Source organism: Leptodactylus fuscus, chromosome 4, assembly GCF_031893055.1.
Source record: "Leptodactylus fuscus isolate aLepFus1 chromosome 4, aLepFus1.hap2, whole genome shotgun sequence".
In the NCBI taxonomy this organism is placed as follows: Eukaryota; Metazoa; Chordata; class Amphibia; order Anura; family Leptodactylidae; genus Leptodactylus; species Leptodactylus fuscus.
This window is the reverse complement of record NC_134268.1, coordinates 217,345,597-217,368,961: the sequence shown is the minus strand read 5'-3', so window position 1 is coordinate 217,368,961 and position 23,365 is coordinate 217,345,597. Positions and strand designations below refer to the sequence as shown.

The 23,365-nt window shown below is 41.7% G+C and overlaps 1 protein-coding gene across 1 annotated transcript in view; it reads right to left on the bottom strand.

Annotated features, from left to right (window-relative positions):
* The window catches only part of SCIN (scinderin), a 114,196-nt gene extending 91,042 nt beyond the window's left edge, over positions 1–23,154 (bottom strand). The window contains exons 1-3 of the mRNA XM_075271808.1: positions 22,887–23,154; positions 16,125–16,279; positions 14,712–14,873 (exon numbers count right to left, since the gene is read on the bottom strand). Coding sequence (XP_075127909.1) covers positions 14,712–14,873; positions 16,125–16,279; positions 22,887–23,079 — 510 coding nt within the window. The 5' untranslated portion in view covers positions 23,080–23,154. The remainder of the gene's footprint in view (positions 1–14,711; positions 14,874–16,124; positions 16,280–22,886) is intronic.
* Positions 23,155–23,365: the final 211 nt, after the last annotated feature.

The window sequence follows — 23,365 nt, the reverse complement described above, 5'->3', positions numbered from 1 at the left end:
GCAGCACCATTCTTATCACTGGGGTAGTATTAGGACCCATGGTGGTTCCTTTTTTTTTTCATTTCCTTTACACAGTTATATTATTTATTTTATTAATGAAATTGTTGTTTTTAGATTGATTTTTTTTTTATAATAATGATTCAGGCTGATAATCTCATCCCATGAATTTAGTAGGTGCAGAGGGGGAAGTTGGTTTAGATGTTCTTCCATGTAGGACTGTAACATAGTAACACTGTACGGAGACAAAGAGACCATTCATTTTCAATACTAGAAGAAGCACTATTCTAGTTACTGGAGTAGAGTTGGGACCCATGATAGTTCCTGTTTTTCATATCCTAAAATATGAATGTCCTTTTGACAAACATAGCATTTAAGAGTAAAGTCATCATGTGTTATATTGAGTATGATCACCTCAGGCTCATGGTTTCAGGTTGTGACAATAGTGGGTGCACAATTTGGTGGAAGTAGTACCTAGGTCCTGGAGCCTTATGGGCTTTTGCCATATAAGAAAACACCATTATATTAAATGTCACATGATAAGTCTAGGGGGCTTGTAGAGAAGAAGCACTGCTCTTATCACTGGATAGACCCATGGCAGTACCTTTTATATTCTTTAAATAGTCAAATAATATTAACTTATTTCTAAGACTGTGGAATATTATGAATGTGATACCTGTGGTCACTGTACACCTTACTGCTTAATTTGAAGAAGTAAACATATTATAAGGATACAGAAAGTCAATTAGAATCCTAGAAGTAGCACCATTCTTATCACTGGGGTAGTGCTAGGACCCATGGCAGTTCCTTTTTTCGTTTCCTTTACATAGTTATATCATTTATCTTATGTGTCAGATTGGATTTTACTAAATATCATTATAATGTTTGTAATTAAAAGTCTCTAATAGTAAATTGATTTATTATAATAATGATTCTTGTAATTTTTGGCCCATTGACTCAGACCATGACTTTAGTAGGTGCAAAGGGATACAGTAGGTCTTAGAGACTGAGAGGTCTGCCATATGGTAAGAAGCATTATTCTTATTAATGGGGTAGAATTGGTGCCCATGGCAGTTCCATTATGTCATAGCCTTTATATTACAATAAAATAGGTTTGCCATTTTTGCAGTTGTAGCTTCTAAAAGTAAAGTCATGTGTTAATAATGATTGATGTAATTCAGGGTCATGGTTTTAGGCTGTGGCTATACTGAGCGCACAGTGGGTGTCATTTGTACCTATGTCCGATAATCTGCTATATATAAGAAGGCAGCATTATTTTTAATGTGACATGGTAAGTGGGGTACTCTCTCAGAATGGGACCTCTTCTTCCCTGTTTTTGACCTCTTATTTCCTCTTCGCCCGGCTTGCACAGTTTATGCAGACCCTACCTACATGGGATCTAGCAGAAATCGTCATCTCTGCCCTAATGTTTATCTAAGGAAATCTCATTGGCACACCGGACAGAGAATAATAGTGTCTGATTATGTAGGCAGAGAAAACAATCACTGTGTCTTAATATGTGATGATGTCTTATGGGGTTGATACAAGGTTTACACAACAGCCCGCTGAATGCTCTTATTCATATTCTCTGTATTCTAAGACATTGGCAAGAATATAAATATTTGTAAGGAAAAATGGTGATACTTGTGAGATTGCAGGAAAGCCTTCTATTGTCTCAGCTGTTCCCATCACTCCTGTGGTTTTCAGTACATAGAATGGCTGCTTTTCTATTCTTCCTCTCCCGTTCGAAGCCTCCACCTGCCATTTGTTTAACACTTAGGGTCACATGATACCCATTCTGCTGACAGGTGATGGTTCTGCTGGTAAGACCCCCCTCCCCCCATTAGACACTATTAACATACTTGATGATCCTCTTTTCTCTGCAGGGATTTTACAATTGTTGGATTATTTTAATTTTAATGTTTGCCTATAAAAAAAAAACTTCAATCTTGTGACCATTTTGCACTGTTCTAAGCCTATTTGCATTTTCCAATGACCTGGATTTATACTTACGTTTCACCACATCCACCTTTCAAGCTCTTTTCACCTTATTAGCAGCCCCTCTATGGATTCTAGTGCAGTTGGAATTTTTTCTCTAGCCCCCACCATTCCCAAGCAATCAATGGTATTAGATAACCTAACTAGACTCTCTAATGGCAAGTGGGTGGTGTTATGTTAGAGAAGTAAATGACGTGGGATTCTAATCTCTGATGCTGCTTACCTCTGATTGGAGCTTTGAGTCACGCCCCCTTGTCTGCTCCTGCCTGACGCCACCCACTGGACAATAGGAAGTCGAGTTACCATATCAGTCATCAAAATTGACAGCACTGATTGCTCCAGGATGGTGGGGGCTGGAGAAAAAATTCCAACTGTGTCAGAATGAGAAAGGCGTGGCTGTGGCAACTATGGAGGATGGGGTTCCATACCACAAATGCTATCATTCCCTTTACTTTTTGACATGTACTATGGAATCATATATATATATCCATCTTTACTTTATTCAGTAATGGCGCTCATGTACATTTCTCACATCTGCTCCAAAGTCCATAGATGATTTATCAAGAGTAATGTAAACAGAGCACTAAACTGTATTTACACTATAGATTATTATATGTATACATTACTGATTATTATAGGTATACATTACTGATTATTATATGTATACATTACTGATTATTATATATGTACATTACTGATTAGAAAGAGTCAGATAGCAAGTAAGAAGACTCCCTGCAAACACTCATCTAAACACACAAACCACATACCGAAAATAACACCTACAAACCCTTCACCAAATACAACCCAAGAGACTTACCCTGGATCAGTAGTAGCAGAGTTTATCTAAGAGCAGAACCTACACCCTGATCCTTATAGTCTTATATTCCTAATAGCGGTATAGTATTATGTTCTAAGTCTATTCATGTATCACTCATTATAATCCCACTGATATCTTAAATTACAATAATACCGTACATAAAGAAAGGAGCAAAAGGTCAGACTGGGTCAGGTATGAAGAAGAAGGTTTTATACTGCATTATAGAGACAATGGAGAAGCTACGTGTGTGTACTTATAGTCTTATCCAGGTCAATATCATGGTCAACCAGAGTGCTCAACAGAGGAGGCGGTATTATAGTAGTTATATTCTTGTACATAGGAGTAGTATTATAGTAGTTATATTCTTGTACATAGGAGGTAGTATTATAGTAGTTATATTCTTGTACATAGGAGCAGTTTTATAGTAGTTATATTCTTGTACATAGGAGGTAGTATTATAGTAGTTATATTCTTGTACATAGGAGCAGTATTATAGTAGTTATATACCTCTGTATAGGAGCAGTATTATAGTAGTTATATTCTTGTACATAGGAGTAGTATTATAGTAGTTATATTCTTGTACATAGGAGGTAGTATTATAGTAGTTATATTCTTGTACATAGGAGGTAGTATTATAGTAGTTATATTCTTGTACATAGGAGCAGTATTATAGTAGTTATATACCTCTGTATAGCAGCAGTATTATAGTAGTTATATTCTTGTACATAGGAGCAGTATTATAGTAGTTATATTCTTGTACATAGAAGCAGTATTATAGTAGTTATATTCTTGTACATAGGAGGTAGTATTATAGTAGTTATATTCTTATACATAGGAGTAGTATGATAGTAGTTATATTCTTGTACATAGGAGTAGTATTATAGTAGTTATATTCTTGTACATAGGAGGTAGTATTATAGTAGTTATATTCTTGTACATAGGAGCAGTATTATAGTAGTTATATACCTCTGTATAGGAGCAGTATTATAGTAGTTATATTCTTGTACATAGGAGTAGTATTATAGTAGTTATATTCTTGTACATAGGAGGTAGTATTATAGTAGTTATATTCTTGTACATAGGAGGTAGTATTATAGTAGTTATATTCTTGTACATAGGAGCAGTTTTATAGTAGTTATATTCTTGTACATAGGAGGTAATTTTTATTAGTAAAAACAAAACAAAAATACATTACATTCCAGCAGAATTAATAACTAATAATAATAATAATAATAATATAACATAAATCAGACATGTCTGTCAGATAACAAAAATGAGAATCACTTTAACTTAAGAGTCCATTGCTGGCAGGATAAAGAGGGGGAAAAAAAAATAAATCCATAAATAAATGAACAGACTTATTTGCAGTGTTATCAGAATATTCAGCAATCGATATATACATTTCTCCACAATTTTACATTATCAGACTTTTTTCTGACCTCCAGAGACTTTATCCACCTCAGTTCAGACATGATATATGTGACAGCGGTCATATGACGGAAGGGCTCTCTGTGTAGGGACACCTGGGTCCTCGTATGCCAGTGATAATATTTGATGACAGTAATAATAATATACAGGGTCTCCCGGTTAATGTCACCTATATTAGTTGGGATGCCATATATGATTTCGGGGTATTTGAGTGATTGTAATCGGGGAATTTTCAGCCTCCGGGATATTTCCTGCCAGATCTTTCGCCCTCCCCCGCACTCTGATATAAAATGTGCCATGGTCTCCTCCTGCTGACAACCTAATGGACATGCCCGATCTGTCACACTGAGATGCTTTAAGTTGCCTCTTACAAAAAGTTTCCCATGCAGAGATAGCCAGGCAATGTCAAAGAACTTTGCAGGGAGCCTCAGACCAGTGAGGAGCCTCAGACTATCCTGCAGGGTTATAGATGTACAGTCCCTCAATGCCGGCTGGAGACAATAGAAGGTCTTACATACCCGGGTGTACAGATCTCTCCTGGTCTTACTCACCAGATAGGTCTTTTCAATACCCCATTTTTTCAGGCACCTTATGCCATAGTCCAGATACTGGGGGAGGTAGTCACGAGTCGATCGACCCCTCTTAAGGCTGCCGCCTCGCACCCAGGATTCTGCAAAAGGCAATATCCAGTCCCTGATACTATTTACCCACAGGGAGCTGTTATCTGAGTCCAGGCAACCAAAATTTACTTTTAGAAACATGGAGTCAAAAAACACCCTTGGATTTAACATATCCAGCCCACCCTCTCTCCTCTGTAGGTAGGTTATCCCTCTTTTTACTGGGTTCAACCTGTTCCCCCACAAAAGTTGGAAGAACAGGCTAAAGAGCCTAGCGGAGAAAGATTCTGGCAAAGGAAAGACAACAGAGACGTACAAGAAGACAGGGACCAGGTAAGTCTTCAACATTTTAACCCTTTCTCTATAGGTCAGCCTCCAGTTCTTCCATCGCTGAACCTTTGCATTTCCGGATTCCAACTTTTCTTCCCAATTTAGTCTGCAATTATCATCCCTCCCGAATTTCACCCCAAGGATCTTAATATAGGAGGAGGCCTGGGCAAACTGCGGCAGATCAAATGTAGGACCAGTATGACCCGTCCAGAGAGCTTGACTCTTCTCAAGGTTGACAAGAGACCCGGAGGCCTCTGAGTAACTTCTGATGGCTGCAGACAACATCTCCACCTCACGAGGCTCAGATATCACCACAGTCACATCATCCGCGTAGGCAACAACTCTCAGGGGCAAGCAGTGGGGGACCGGCGCCCCCTGAAAATCACACTCCTGCAGTGACCTAAGAAACGGGTCTATGGCAAACACATACAGTAATGGACTCAGTGGGCAACCTTGTCTCACCCCTGCCTCAACCCTGAAAGCATCACCCTGCCAACCATTAATCAGAGGAAAGCTCTCCGCCTCACGGTACAAAGTTCTCAGCCAATCCACAAATTGTCCCGGAATACCGTACTTTGTCAAAGTCACCCATAGATACTCATGGTCTACTCTGTCAAAGGCCTTAGCCTGGTCAAGACTCACAACATATCTCCCACACCTCAGAGCTTTACATCTCTCAAACATCTCCCTTATCGAGATAACTGCTCCAGAGATGTTCCGCCCTTTAACTGTGCCAAACTGTGAGCCTGCCAACAGTGCCGGGGACAAACAAACTAATCTAGAGAACAGAATTTTTGCAAGAATCTTCCTATCGACATTCAAGAGGGCAATCGGCCTCCAGTTCTTGATGTCACTAGGCTCTTTACCTTTAGACAGCAGGATCAGGGAGGACACTCTCATGGATGGAGGCATCAGGTGGTTTTCTAGACTAGTTTTGTATACATCCACGAGAATTGGTGCCAAGAGGTCTCGGAATTTCTTATAGAACTCAGCTGTAATCCCATCTGGACCTGGTGCCTTCTTCAGATGTAACTTATCTATGGCCTCTTTCACCTCCTCCACTGTTAACTCTGCTGTCAAAGGAGAAAAGTCCAAATCATTAGTATCAGGACCTGGAGTTGCCTCCAAGAATTGAGCCACCTTCTCTCTATCCAAAACCTTCTTCTGAAACAAGTCAGCATAGTAAGTTCTCACCACCCCCAGGATACCCTCCCGAGACTCCTGTAAAACACCCTGGGAGTCAGTGAGACCTGTGACCGATTTATTTGCCACCCGCTCCCTGCAATTCTCAAAAGGATCCGGAGCCCCTAAGGACCCATAATCCCGTTCAAGAACCAGGGATGTATACCTGCGGTACTGATACTGACTGATCTCAGATTTCAGCCGGTCAATCTTCTGTTGGTTATCCCCGCCCGCCGAATAGAGTGACTCTAATTCTTTCCGCAGCCTGAGATACTGGCTATACTTACTCTTCCCCTTCTTAACTGACAGTCTCCTTAAGAGGGATCTGATCTCCTCCTTGACATCCTCCCACCAGTCTGCCATGTTGTCATAAAACACCACTCTCTCAAGCTGGTTCTGAAATAGAGAGTGGACACAACTCCGGACACAGTCATCGTCCAAGAGGCTGGAATTGAGCTTCCATAGGCCTCTCCCAATATCAGGGCGTTTTGTGGAGCCCAAGCAAAAATACAAAGCCAGATGGTCAGAATAAGGGACTGTCTTTTCACTTTTCTCACTAACATGCTCAGCGGGACTGACCAGAGCTAAGTCTATCCGACTGCATCTACCAGCGCAGGAGTAAGTGAATTTTGGTTTCCTACCACCCTCAGTAAACACATCAGACAGACCAGCCTGTGAAATAATTCTGCTTAAGACCTTGCAGTCCCTGGTGAGAGGCCTACCAGTAGGTCTGTCACTGGATGACATGGTGGCATTGAAGTCCCCTGCCATGACTACCGGAACAGATGTAAACAAGTACTGCTTGACTTCATCAAACAGACGTGCCCTTTCAATCACCGACTGCGGTGGACCATAGATATTAATGAGTCGGAGCCTTCTGCCTCGGATGGTAACTTCTAAAACCAGGCACCTCCCCATCAGAACCTCAGTGAATCTGTGTATGGTGACATCAGGGGTGTTAAACAGTATAGAAACCCCGGCATAAGGTTCCACAGCCAGAGACCAGAAGGACGGGCCAGATTTCCATTCTCTCTCTGCTTCTCGTATTAGTCCTAAAGTATTTAAACGGGTTTCTTGTAAGAAATAGACATCGGCATCAAGATATCTCAGATGTTCATACACTGCGTGTCTTGTCCTCCTTGCTCGGATGCTATTCACATTACTAGAGATAACTTTAAGATAGAAACCTGCCATCAGAACAACTAGGAATATGAGAAACAGAGAGATGGGCCCCATTGTCATAGATCAGAGTCAGAGGTGTCCTGGTGACCAGCTGTTTCCATGTCTGATTCGGACTGCCCCTCATCTCGGTGGGGTCTCCTCTTATTGGGAGGATCGCCCTCTGGTTCATCCTCATACTCCGCCATCATTCGTGAGAGTTCTCTGTCTAGTTCTGCTTCTCCGTCTGACTCTGATAGGACACTAAATCTATTCCCCGTTGCAGTGACCTCGCCTGCACTACTTACTCTCATCTTTGTAGGCTTTTCTACCGTGGTCCACTCACCCTCAGGCTTACGGCTGGCTTTATCCTTCTTCCTCCTTTTATTATTGTTGGATGATCGGGCAGGAGAAGAGACGACCACTGAGGGTTGTACAACCTGCTCAACAACCTCCATGGTCGTCTCAATGGGACCTGACTCGGCCTGGTCTTGGGTGGTATCACCTGTATGTGGTTGAGGCTCCGCCTCCGTGACTACTGACCCTGACAATAGCGCCTCCTCCTCCTCCTGTATGTCATCAGCCGCTGCCAGCAAGTCCTCATCAGGGCTATCCTTACAGATGTTATGCCAGGCATCAGGACAATCTCTGTGGGGGTGACCGATCCGACCGCACAGGTTACACCTAATGCTTTGGCATGTGGCACTCACGTGGCCCATTTCTTTACATAGGCTACACTTTACCATGGAGCATACACTGGCCACATGGCCGGCCTTCCCACACTTGAAGCACCGGCGAGGCTGACCCGCATAGAAGCAGATCCCTTTTTCTCGGCCTATAAAGAACGAATTGGGCAGATGTTGGGTTATGTTGTTCTGCTGACGCAACTTCACCAGGACCCTCCACCCACCGGTCCAGACCCCGTCTTCATCCCTGTTCTTACTAAGATCGGACATGAGGTCACAATGCCTCCTGAGCCAGATGACTATGTCCTGAGGGGGAACGGCTTCATTCCAAAATACAATTGTGACAGAGGCTGTATCTGGCCTAGAGATGGGGATGAAACTGAACTTATCCCAACCTTCCGTATCTCTCAACCTGGTGAGATTGGCCCAGAACCGGTCCAGATCAGACATCAGCTTAAAACTAACATCATACCCCTGGCGGTCAGGAAGGTTTATGACGGCCAGGATATCAGTCGGCACAAAGCCCATCTGGGTACATAGGAGCTCTCGGACCACAAACCTCCTATCCGGCAGATCCTCCTTGGCACCTCCGTGCCTAAACCTGACTACATTCCTCCTCCTGAAAGCCTGGCCTGTATAATTGGAGTTTGATGCAAAAGATGGAGCACCGCGGCTCCAGGCATTCCCTGAGGAGGTACGGCCGGATCCGCCATCTTGGCGTGTTTGTGGGCGCTGTGTGGGCTGCTGAGCACCTGTACCATGTGGTTCTGCTACTGTGCGAGTATCTAGAGGGGGAAAGTCCTGCACACTGGACTGTCCTGTGTCCGCCCCACCATCAACCTCTATGTCTGCAATATCACCAGACTCCAGAGACTGGACTGCAGAGGGGTCTGACGCCATAGATAGTGAAGGATCCCCCCCAGAAACACCTTCCCCTGCTGGGCCGTTATCACATACAGGAATATCCATAATATCAGGCACATTAGTCAGACAATCAGCGACAGCAGAGTCCTGCATAGCAGAGTCCATATTAGTATTATAGTCAGCGGCAGCAGAGTCCTGCATAGCAGAGTCCATATTACCACTACAGTCAGCGGCAGCAGAGTCCTGCACAACAGAGTCCACAACCTGTAACCCCAAATATGTTACTCCCCCAGTACCTTCAGGTAAGAGTCCATAGTCCTGCTGCAATGACTTGTCTCCTGGGACTTGTGGTGTCTGCACAGCTGCTACTTCATTACCATTAGGCAGGGGTCCATGACCTGGTTGCAAAGTGCTGGTTGCTGGGACTTGTGGTGCCTTGCTGAGAACTGCTGCAGGTTTTTGCTGTTGCTGAACACTGGTCGCTTTCCCGTACAAATTCCCTTCCTTAAAAGGGAAACTTGCTGGCTGCAGAACTGGTTTTACATGGGACTGCTGGCTGCCACCTTGAGAGGGTTCAGACCCAGCTTTGGCACAAGGTGATGGTGACTTCTGGTATTCCTGGAACCGCTGCTGGTTTCTGTATGATTCTCCCACCGGTCCCATTTGCTCCAGTACAGTCTCGGTCTCCCGTACGTTCTCGGCGAGCTCTTTCGCCAGTGCGCTCAGCTTCCTGTCCAGTAACACCAGTTTCTCAGGGCATGCAGACTTTTTTAGATTATACGCACATTCAATCTGTCTCTGCAGATATATTTTACTGGCCTTCAATGTCTCCAGTCGCTTGACCAGTGCTGGGATCTCGTCTGCCAGGCGCAGTTCTGGTGCTCGCTCAGTAGCTGTGACAGTCTGTGCATTGTTGGAGAGCTTTGCAGGTTGGTTACCCCCAGTATGGCTTCTGGTTGGTGTAGCCTGTGATTTCTGACATGCTACGGCTGTTGTCACTGCCATGGGCCCACAATGTCCAGACTGGGGACTATGTCCCAGTTTATTTCCAGTGACTGTACTGCTGGTACCTTGAAGCTTCCCCGCTGGTCTCCCTTTGATCTCCTCCACTGCCTTCACTACATTTTTGTAGTTACCGCTTCCAGATCTTGTCCGCTCAGACCGTACCAATACAGACTGCTGCATGTTCTCCTGCATGGTCTGCTTCTCCAGGGATGTTCTCCTCTGTCTGCAGGAGGGTGGGGTGGACTGGACACCTGCAACCTGCAATGGAGTCTGCACAGGCTGCAAAGTTTGCTCCTTACATTCAACCATTTTGCTTGGTTGTTGCACCGTACTACTGCTTGCTTCCGTTACTTCTTCCTTTACAACTTTCTTCCCATCTTGGCTTGCTGCACTAGGACTGCTGACACACTGGACACGATTCCCATTACTGGGGACTTTAGGATTTCCATCCATTTTTTTAGTTGTCTGGGAATTGCTTCCCAGAGAAGGCCTTGGAGCCTGGGCCTTGGCAGGGGAACTTCCCCACCCAGGGTGGCCCCGCCCTGGGCTATCTCCAGACATCAGGAGCCTCAGGAGAGCTACAAAAACACGTCCTCACAGCTAGGAGGTAGTATTATAGTAGTTATATTCTTGTACATAGGAGCAGTATTATAGTAGTTATATACCTCTGTATAGCAGCAGTATTATAGTAGTTATATTCTTGTACATAGGAGCAGTATTATAGTAGTTATATTCTTGTACATAGAAGCAGTATTATAGTAGTTATATTCTTGTACATAGGAGGTAGTATTATAGTAGTTATATTCTTATACATAGGAGTAGTATGATAGTAGTTATATTCTTGTACATAGGAGTAGTATTATAGTAGTTATATTCTTGTACATAGGAATAGTATTATAGTAGTTATATTCTTGTACATAGGAGTAGTATTATAGTAGTTATATTCTTGTACATAGGAGCAGTTTTATAGTAGTTATATTCTTGTACATAGGAGGTAGTATTATAGTAGTTATATTCTTGTACATAGGAGCAGTATTATACTAGTTATATTCTTGTACATAGGAGTAGTATTATAGTAGTTATATTCTTGTACATAGGAGTAGTATTATAGTAGTTATATTCTTGTACATAGGAGCAGTTTTATAGTAGTTATATTCTTGTACATAGGAGTAGTATTATAGTAGTTATATTCTTGTACATAGGAGTAGTATTATAGTAGTTATATTATTGTACATAGGAGCTGTATTATAGTAGTTATATTCTTGTACATAGGAGTGGTATTATAGTAGTTATATTCTTGTACATAGGAGCAGTATTATAGTAGTTATATTCTTGTACATAGGAGCAGTATTATAGTAGTTATATTCTTGTACATAGGAGTAGTATTATAGTAGTTATATTCTTGTACATAGGAGCAGTATTATAGTAGTTATATTCTTGTACATAGGAGCAGTATTATAGTAGTTATATTCTTGTACATAGGAGTAGTATTATAGTAGTTATATTCTTGTACATAGGAGGTAGTATTATAGTAGTTATATTCTTGTACATAGGAGGTAGTATTATAGTAGTTATATTCTTGTACATAGGAGCAGTATTATACTAGTTATATTCTTGTACATAGGAGTAGTATTATAGTAGTTATATTCTTGTACATAGGAGTAGTATTATAGTAGTTATATTCTTGTACATAGGAGCAGTATTATAGTAGTTATATTCTTGTACATAGGAGCAGTATTATAGTAGTTATATTCTTGTACATAGGAGTAGTATTATAGTAGTTATATTCTTGTACATAGGAGTAGTATTATAGTAGTTATATTCTTGTACATAGGAGCAGTATTATAGTAGTTATATTATTGTACATAGGAGCTGTATTATAGTAGTTATATTCTTGTACATACGAGTAGTATTATAGTAGTTATATTCTTGTACATAGGAGTAGTATTATAGTAGTTATATTCTTGTACATAGGAGGTAGTATTATAGTAGTTATATTCTTGTACATACGAGTAGTATTATAGTAGTTATATTCTTGTACATAGGGGCAGTTTTATAGTAGTTATATTCTTGTACATAGGAGCAGTATTATAGTAGTTATATTCTTGTACATAGGAGCAGTATTATAGTAGTTATATTATTGTACATAGGAGCTGTATTATAGTAGTTATATTCTTGTACATACGAGTAGTATTATAGTAGTTATATTCTTGTACATAGGAGTAGTATTATAGTAGTTATATTCTTGTACATAGAGGGCAGTATTATAGTAGTTATATTCTTGTACATACGAGTAGTATTATAGTAGTTATATTCTTGTACATACGAGTAGTATTATAGTAGTTATATTCTTGTACACAGAGGGCAGTATTATACTAGTTATATTCTTGTACATAGGAGTAGTATTATAGTAGTTATATTCTTGTACATAGGAGTAGTATTATAGTAGTTATATTCTTGTACATAGGAGCAGTTTTATAGTAGTTATAGTCTTGTACATAGAAGTAGTATTATAGTAGTTATATTCTTGTACATAGGAGCTGTATTATAGTAGTTATATTCTTGTACATAGGAGTAGTATTATAGTAGTTATATTCTTGTACATAGGAGTGGTATTATAGTAGTTATATTCTTGTACATAGGAGCAGTATTATAGTAGTTATATTCTTGTACATAGGAGCAGTATTATAGTAGTTATATTATTGTACATAGGAGCTGTATTATAGTAGTTATATTCTTGTACATAGGAGTAGTATTATAGTAGTTATATTCTTGTACATAGAGGGCAGTATTATAGTAGTTATATTCTTGTACATACGAGTAGTATTATAGTAGTTATATTCTTGTACATAGAAGTAGTATTATAGTAGTTATATTCTTGTACATAGGAGTAGTATTATAGTAGTTATATTCTTGTACATAGGAGTAGTATTATAGTAGTTATATTCTTGTACATAGAGGGCAGTATTATAGTAGTTATATTCTTGTACATACGAGTAGTATTATAGTAGTTATATTCTTGTACATAGGGGCAGTTTTATAGTAGTTATATTCTTGTACATAGGAGTAGTATTATAGTAGTTATATTCTTGTACATAGGAGCAGTATTATAGTAGTTATATTCTTGTACATACGAGTAGTATTATAGTAGTTATATTCTTGTACATAGGGGCAGTTTTATAGTAGTTATATTCTTGTACATAGGAGCAGTATTATAGTAGTTATATTCTTGTACATAGGAGCAGTATTATAGTAGTTATATTATTGTACATAGGAGCTGTATTATAGTAGTCATATTCTTGTACATACGAGTAGTATTATAGTAGTTATATTCTTGTACATAGGAGTAGTATTATAGTAGTTATATTCTTGTACATAGAGGGCAGTATTATAGTAGTTATATTCTTGTACATACGAGTAGTATTATAGTAGTTATATTCTTGTACATAGGGGCAGTTTTATAGTAGTTATATTCTTGTACATAGAGGGCAGTATTATAGTAGTTATATTCTTGTACATACGAGTAGTATTATAGTAGTTATATTCTTGTACATAGGGGGCAGTATTATAGTAGTTATATTCTTGTACATAGGAGCAGTATTATAGTAGTTATATTCTTGTACATACGAGTAGTATTATAGTAGTTATATTCTTGTACATAGGGGCAGTTTTATAGTAGTTATATGCTTGTACATAGGAGCAGTATTATAGTAGTTATATTCTTGTACATAGGAGCAGTATTATAGTAGTTATATTATTGTACATACGAGTAGTATTATAGTAGTTATATTCTTGTACATAGGAGCAGTATTATAGTAGTTATATTCTTGTACATAGGAGTAGTATTATAGTAGTTATATTATTGTACATAGGAGCAGTTTTATAGTAGTTATATTCTTGTACATAGGAGTAGTATTATAGTAGTTATATTCTTGTACATAGGAGCAGTATTATAGTAGTTATATTCTTGTATATAGGAGCAGTATTATAGTAGTTATATTCTTGTACATAGGAGTAGTATTATAGTAGTTATATTCTTGTACATAGGAGCAGTATTATAGTAGTTATATTCTTGTACATAGGAGTAGTATTATAGTAGTTATATTCTTGTACATAGGAGCAGTATTATAGTAGTTATATTCTTGTACATAGGAGGTAGTATTATAGTAGTTATATTCTTGTACATAGGAGTAGTATTATAGTAGTTATATTCTTGTACATAGGAGTAGTATTATAGTAGTTATATTCTTGTACATAGGAGTAGTATTATAGTAGTTATATTCTTGTACATAGGAGCAGTATTATAGTAGTTATATTCTTGTACATAGGAGTAGTATTATAGTAGTTATATTCTTGTACATTGGAGCAGTATTATAGTAGTTATATTCTTGTACATAGGGGGCAGTATTATAGTAGTTCTATTGTACATAGTAGGAAGTATTATTTAGAAATATTTCCCTATTTTTCCAAAAAGAAAGTGTAATAATGACGGCACAATCTGCACAATTATGACATATTATTAGTAGAATGGTTTGGAGTCCTTCATTTCTTTATTTATATTAAATTCCTAAAATTACATCACCTGAATTTTTTCCTAACAAGAACATTTTGTGACTTCTTGTGACTTACAGATCCCAGGTCGATGATGAAGCAGTCTCCACTATTGAAGCTGGACCAGTTCAGTGGCACCTCCGTGGCTCGCACCACTCTCCTTCCTTTGATGTGGAACAACCGTTGTGCAGTGAGGTCATTGGTCACCACGTGGTTGAATCCCGACACCACTCCACCAGCCTGAAAGGTGAGATAATAGAATATAATAAGATAACACATAAGATTTATACTAAGAGGACATGGGGGAGGCGGTTATTGTTTTTTGTATATTTTTAAGTTATTTAGAGCCTTTTGCAGATTTACCAATAGGGGGATGTAGAAGGATGAGACGTGTGTTATACGCAAGCCTTGGATAGTCTACCAATATAGTGTAGGGGCCCGTGGGAGTCTATGGTGCACACTATAGCCACGTGTGTATACTATGAGGACTATTAGGAGGATTGTGGTCTTATCTTCTCATCACGAGCGTCCGATGCTCGGCTAACATCTGATGTGGTCAGAATTTTTCCACGACTGTTAAATGTCACTTTTCTTGTATAACAATGATCCCTTTCACCCCGGACTTAGAGATTTTCTATCGCCCATTTACTCGTGCGTGTTAACCCTTTAATACCCAGCGGACGTCTCTTCCCGTCACTTGTAATTGTGTCGCTTAAAATAACCGTATGATATATTTTAGGTAATGTTTTCTTTGGGCATCAGTGGGGAGGGGGCTCGGCTAAGGTCAGTCCCAGGCCCTCTTTCCCTTGAGACGGAACATATTTAAAGGGCATGTATTGCCATTTTTTTGGTTTCATTGAATAAAACCAGATGGTGAAATCTATCACTTATTTGTTAATATGTTTTTTTTATTTTCTGATTGTAGGTTTTTTATTTTACTTTCTGTCCATGATTATGGGGGCGGCCATCTTGCCTGAGCTTCTCCTCTATTCTGTTAATAGTATTTAGTGATCTGGGGGTCCGGCCTATTAAAGCCAATGAGGAGGTATTCCTATTTTGAGCATTTATGGCGTTTCCAATGTAGCTCTCTCCATTCATTTTGGTGTAAATTCTGAATATATGCTATAAGGGGTCGAGATGGGAATATCCCTTTAAGTATCAGGTGAAGGCTACCACTTCTATGGCTATGGGGGGAAGTGAGCATAGAGATAGGGTTAATGTGATGGCATGAACCTTCACAAGATGGAGACCCTACACTATATTGGGTTCCCATTATAGCCAAGCCAAGGGTGCATGTGCCTGTGAGAGTCAGGAGGAATAGCTGTCTGGCAAGCAAGTGTTCAGCCAAGTCTATGCAAAGGCTATGGCTAGCTTAACCTTACATTAGCCAGTCCAATGTTTTTTTGCGCTTGTTTTGATCACAGTTTACTTTTTTTTGTAAGACCCCCGAACTCTAAGACCAGGGAGGTAAAATACAATATTGGCACTCACCTTATACTTTATCCCTCCTTTGAAATATCCAACAAATGTGCTGGACTCGTAGCCTTGTAATTCTCTGTACTGAATGGGTTTTCCTCCCAGGTAGTCATCCAGCTGCACTGTGAAGATGGCGGCGGCCGTGCTCTCATCTTGGGTGCACTCCTTCCCTACAGAGGAAAAGATGTACAATATTAATACCCCACCTATTGCCCTACTAATACTCCACCTATTGTCCTACTAATACCCCACCTATTGTCCTACTAATACCCCACCTATTGTCCTACTAATACCCCACCTATTGTCCTACTAATATCCCACCTATTGTCCTACTAATACCCCACCTATTGTCCTATTAATACCCCACCTATTGTCCTACTAATACCCCACCATGTTGCGTGTTTAGGGTTTTATAGACAGTTATGGTGCAGTATAGATTAATAGATTTACATATTATACAATATATACAATAACCATATAAGGAACCTTACAGTGCCCAAATAATAGTATCACATAGGGGCTAAATATCATACACAGCCGGAACGGACACAGAAATCACAACCAGATGGGAGATTTACTGTAACATGAGAAGAATTCTATAACTCTGAACACATGAGAACAAGTAACGCAGCGACTGCCATCAGCCACTTTGCCGGTGCAGTGGTGTAGTGGTCGGCCTTTGGAAGCGGTCTTTATTTAGCGGTCTTTATTTGGCCATCTATCGGGAGCCATGGCACCATCACGCACTTCTCCAGGCTGAGTCTCCCTGCTGTAGTCCTCGGAGCCTCTCCTGGTTTTGTTTTCCCAAACTGACAAAGACCTCCAGACAGTCTGTGCACCAGAGAGTGGGTCCGAACAAAATCTGGGTTATTAGTCTCCCATAGCTAAGACTCCTACGCTATGTGGCTCAGCCTCAACAATAGGATCAGCGCTGTCACTGGTGGGCTGGGGCTTTGCACTTCATGTTACAACCAAGTATCATAACTATACAATGCTGAAAAGTATTACATAGTGCTCACACAATATACTGTACGGTATTATAACAGCTATAGTGTGCCGAAATAATAGTGCCACATAGTACCCAAATAATATACCTCATACTGTGCTTAAATAATAGTATCATATAGTACCCAAATAATGTACTGTACCTTGTACTGTCCCCAAATAACAGCTATACTGTGTCTCAATAATAGTACCATATAGTACCCAAACAATATGCTGCATACTGTGCCTAAATAATAGTACCATATAGTACCCAAATAATGTGCTGCATACTGTGCCTAAATAATAGTACCATATAGTACCCAAATAATGTACTGTACCTTGTACTGTCCCCAAATAACAGCTATACTGTGCCTAAATAATAGTGCAATATAGTACCCAAATAATATACCGCGACTGTGCCTAAATAATAGTACCATATAGTACCCAAATAATGTACTGTACCTTATACAGTCCCCAAATAACTGCTATACTGTGCCTAAATAATAGTACCATATAGTACCCAAATAATATACTGCATACTGTGGCTAAATAATAGTATCATATAGTACCCAAATAATGTACTGTACCCTGTACTGTACCCAAATAACAGCTATACTGTGCCTAAATAATAGTACCATATAGTAGCCAAATAATATGCTGCATACTGTGCCTAAATAATAGTACCATATAGTACCCAAATAATGTACTGTACCTTGTACTGTCCCCAAATAACAGCTATAATGTGCCTAAATAATAGTACCATATAGTACCCAAATAATATGCTGCATACTGTGCCTAAATAATAGTGCCATATAGTACCCAAATAATGTACTGTACCTTGTACTGTCCCCAAATAACAGCTATACTGTGCCTAAATAATAGTGCAATATAGTACCCAAATAATATACCGCGACTGTGCCTAAATAATAGTACCATATAGTACCCAAATAATGTACTGTACCTTATACTGTCCCCAAATAACAGCTATACTGTGCCTAAATAATAGTACCATATAGTACCCAAATAATATACTGCATGTTGTACCTAAATAATAGTACCATATAGTATAACAGCATACTGTGCCTAAATAATAGTACCATATAGTACCCAAATAATATACTGCATGCTGTGCCTAAATAATAGTACCATATAGTACCCAAATAATATACTGCACACTGTGCCTAAATAATAGCACCATATAGTACCCAAATAATATACTGCACACTGTGCCTAAATAATAGCACCATATAGTACCCAAATAATATACCACCTACTGTGCCTAAATAATAGTATCATATAGTATAACAGCATAATGTGCCTAAATAATAGTATCATATACTACCCAAATAATATACTGCATGCTATGCCTAAATAATAGTACCATATTGTACCCAAATAATATACTGCACACTGTGCCTAAATAATAGTACCATATAGTACCCAAATAGTACAAGGTATCAAATAAAATTTTGTTGATTCCCGCTCATTCCTGAACACCCAGTGAGATCGCCTCCCGCTGATCGTGTCATATAATGCCTTCTATCACCCGCCTAATAGTGCACTCCTGTATTACAGTAGTAAGCAGCCTGCTGCCAGCTGATAATGACGATATATTATCGTGCTCGCTTCCGTTACTCTGGATGTTACACATTCTTGTAACTATTTCCACACACGGTTTACACAACGCCCACGTGCGGGTGACACAACACGTTACCCTTATTCTGTCACCGTTATGCAATATGACCGCACACCCCATACTATAGAACGTGGGACCGCCACAGGGTTATGTGGGCGCTCTATGGCGTCAGATTGGCACTGTGTAGTATTGCTGAGCACTGGATGGCAGTATAATTGTTGTGACTTTTCATTTATTACATTGTAGGTTTTTTGTATTTTTTACATTTTTTAAATCCAAACTGGAGGTGAGTCCTGAGCAGACCTTAATCCCCCCAATAATGTCCCAAATAACGGTCTCCATGTGATTGGTGATATCCCAGTATGTGACATATTCCCAGGTTATACATAGGGCTTCATGACACCTCCAATGTCCAGGGGTCAAAATACAAAGCAATTTGCGCTGTCAATAATTAGTAATTTTACGGCAGATAAGACGCAGGTCACATGACACATGACATGTGATCGTATACTGTAGTAGCAGAGGTAGCGGCACCACAACCCCCAGTCCTGACAACTCTATGGCAGACATAGGACAGGACACTGGAGAGAAGCGGCTTCAAAAATATTCAGAAGCCACATGCTCCGCCCAGTTATATAGGACACGCCCCTTCTCCAAATCATAGCATTTGAATTACAAGAAGTGCATATCACCCCTACAACACGCCTCAATGTACAGACCCCTAAACAGGGACATATCTATAGGGGGTGCAGAGGGAGCAACTGCTACAGGGTCCTGGAGCCAGAAGGGGCCCGGAGGCCTCTCTACAACAGAATAAGACACCAGTATTATAGATTGCACATGGTAAGTGGGGGCCCCATTGCAGATTTTCACCCTAGGCCCAGGAGGTTGACGTTATACGTCTGACAAAACTTCAGACCAGTAATACATACCCCATAGCAAACGCAGACCCCAGACCAGACCCCTGAATACAGATATCAGACCCCAGACCAGACCCCTGAATACAGATATCAGACCCCCTAAACACAGACCCCAGACCAGACCCTAAATACAGATATCAGACCCCAGACCAGACCCCTAAACTAATACAGACCCCAGACCAGACCCCTAAACTAATACAGACCCCAGACCAGACCCCTAAACTAATACAGACCCCAGACCAGACCCCTAAACTAATACAGACCCCAGACCAGACCCCTAAACTAAGACAGACCCCAGACCAGACCTCTAAACTAATACAGACCCCAGACCAGACCTCTAAACTAATACAGACCCCAGACCAGACCTCTAAACTAATACAGACCCCAGACCAGACCCCTAAACTAATACAGATCCCCGACCAGATCCCTAAACTAATACAGACCCCAGACCAGACCTCTAAACTAATACAGACCCCAGACCAGACCCCTAAACTAATACAGACCCCAGACCAGACCCCTAAACTAATACAGACCCCAGACCAGACCCCTAAACTAATACAGACCCCAGACCTCTAAACTAATACAGACCCCAGACCAGACCTCTAAACTAATACAGACCCCAGACCAGACCTCTAAACTAATACAGACCCCAGACCAGACCCCTAAACTAATACAGACCCCAGACCAGACCCCTAAACTAATACAGACCCCAGACCAGACCCCTAAACTAATACAGACCCCAGACCAGACGTCTAAACTAATACAGACCCCAGACCAGACCCCTAAACTAATACAGACCCCAGACCAGACGTCTAAACTAATACAGACCCCAGACCAGACCCATAAATACAGATATCAGAACCCCCTAAACAAACACTAACCCTAGACCTGTCCTCTGAAGTAAAGACCCCAGACCCACCATGAGATAAATGCAGACCCCTAAACAAACATTGACCCCAGGCCAGACGTAAATAAATGGGTCCTTATTTTGTGCAGACGTCTTTGGGCGCTCGGTTGGTCGCTGCCTTCAGTCCTGACATTGTCCTGAGTGACTGACAGGCTGCAGATTGAAAACCAGCAAAGAAAATTGACTTGCCCTGCAGGCTGATGGGATACATATATATATAGTATATACATACATAATGGATCTCCTTCTATCTATATCCCTCATTATTGATGCCATTATTGTGTCCATATTGTGCTGACTAGACCAGGACTCCATCAGTCATAAGGCGACATCCAATATCCCTGTATTCAACCACTACTTAATATGTGCTGAGTCAGAGATTTCTCTGGACCGTCCCTTTAAGAGCGTCTCTCTTGGACACATACTTGGCTCCAGGCCCGACCCAATACCCCGATCTCACAGCCTGTGCACTACAGGGCAAGGACTCGTCCTAGGAGATAGATTTATATTTGCAGATTTTTTACAGGGTCTTCATAATCACCGAGGTCATTGAGCTGAGACCTGGAGGGCTGAGATCTGGGGGGCTGTGATCTGGGGGGCTGTGATCTGGGGGTCTGAGGTCTGGGGTCTGAGGTCTGGGAGTCTGAGATCTGTGAGGCTGAGATCTGGGGGTCTGAGGTCTGGGGGGCTGAGATCTGGAGGTCTGAGTTCTGGGGGGGCTGAGGTCTGGGGGTCTGAGATCTGGGGAGCTGAGGTCTGAGGGGCTGTAATCTGGGGGACTGAGGTCTGGGGGGCTGAGATCTGGGGGTCTGAGGTCTGGGCGGCTGTGATCTGGGGGACTGAGGTCTGGGGGCCTGAGATCTGGGGGGCTGAGGTCTGGGGGGCTGAGATCTGGGGGGCTGAGGTCTGGGGGCCTGAGATCTGGGGGGCTGAGGTCTGGGGGTCTGAGATCTGGGGGCCTGAGATCTGGGGGGCTGAGATCTGTGGGGCTGAGGTCTGGGAGTCTGAGGTCTGGGGAGCTGTGATCTATGGGGCTGAGATCTGGGGGGCTGAGGTCTGGGAAGCTGAGATCAGGGGGGCTGAGGTCTGGGGGGGTGAGATTTGGGGATCTGAGGTCTGGGGGACTGAGGTCTGGGAAGCTGAGATCAGGGGGGCTGAGGTCTGGGGGGGGGTGAGATTTGGGGATCTGAGGTCTGGGGGACTGAGGTCTGGGGTGCTGTGATCTGGGGGGCTGTAATCTGTGGGGCTGTGATCTGGGGGGGCTGAGATCTGAGGGGCTGAGGTCTGGGAGGCTGAGATGTGGGGGGCTGTGGTCTGGGAGCTGTGGTCTGGGGGCTGTGATCTGAGGGGCTGAGATGTGGGGGGCTGAGATCTGGGGGGCTGTAATCTGGGGGGCTGTGATCTGAGGGGCTGAGATGTGGGGGGCTGAGATCTATGGGGATGAGATCTGGGGGTCTGAGATCTGGGGGTCTGAGATCTGGGGGGCTGAGATCTGGGAGGCTTAGATGTGGGGTCTGTGATCTGGGGGGCTGAGGTCTGGGGGGCTGAGATCTGGGGGGCTGAGATCTGGGGGGCTGAGATCTATGGGGCTGAGATCTGGGGGTCTGTGCAGGGTCCTCACACTATGGTGCTCAGTATACTGCACCTGTGCTATATCTATATATGAGAAGTCTGCAAATAGCAGATTATAATTAAAGGGGTTGTGGGGTTGGATCACCCTCTACTATGTATGGAAGCATCAAGAACAAGGACTCCTAAGAACAGCGCCACTCCTATGCACAGGACATGGGGGGTATTGCAGCTCAACCTCATAAACTGCATTGACATTGAGCTGTAATACCAGACACGACCCATGGATACTTAGGGCGCTATTTCTGCCAGTAAGCAGCCATGCTTTCCTACTCCTAGACAATCCCTTTAAATCACAGCGCCGAAGTGCCTGATGGCCCTCATTATCCCGATGCTATATTTATACATGACTGTTAATGGTAATAACACCCCGGGAAATAATAATAGGCTGAAATTTAGCAAACACGACATAATGAAAACTATAATTCAGGTTCTCTCGGGACCAGACGGGTGCACGACTAACACGTCTCTGCAGTGCACCATTATATCTTCTGTATATTGTCAATCCGGTTAGGACATGTCTGATGATATAGTTATTATCATCACCGCCCACACGTGCAAACCTTCTCACATTAGTAGTCAGTCTAGCAGAGCTGAGTGTGTCATTTGGTGCAATTATCACAACTCAGAGTGTAAACTACATGACAGACTCAGCTCTGCTACATCCATAATACTGAGCAATGGAGACAGACGGAACGTACCGAGCCAGTAGTGCAGGTCGTAATACTTGTTGTTATTCTTCACTATGGTGTGCAGGATGATATAAGCGTCTCCCACATAGAAGTTTCCGTACAGATTTTCAGGGACCGGGACCAAGTCCATCTTCTCGATTCTCCATATCTGAAGCCCGGACTTCTGTCCAGCATCTGCAAACTCCTTGTGATAGAGGACCATAGTGGAGGCAGCAGCGAGAGGAGAACAAAGGGAAGGAACTTCTGCAGCAGATGTGCAAGGATCCTGCAGAGCCGAGAGAGTGAGCAGCCCAGATATAGAGGAGAGTCAGGAAGAGGGAGTGCACAGCGGTGTAGTAGGTGTGTACAGAGCCCAGCCAGGGGAAACAGCACTGACAGAGACGCCATTCATACACAGCAGTATACAGAGCCTGACACAAGTTATTCTTCAAGGTGGAGACCTCGGTTCTGTTATGTGGCTTGTAATGTACAGACTGGTGTTACTATTA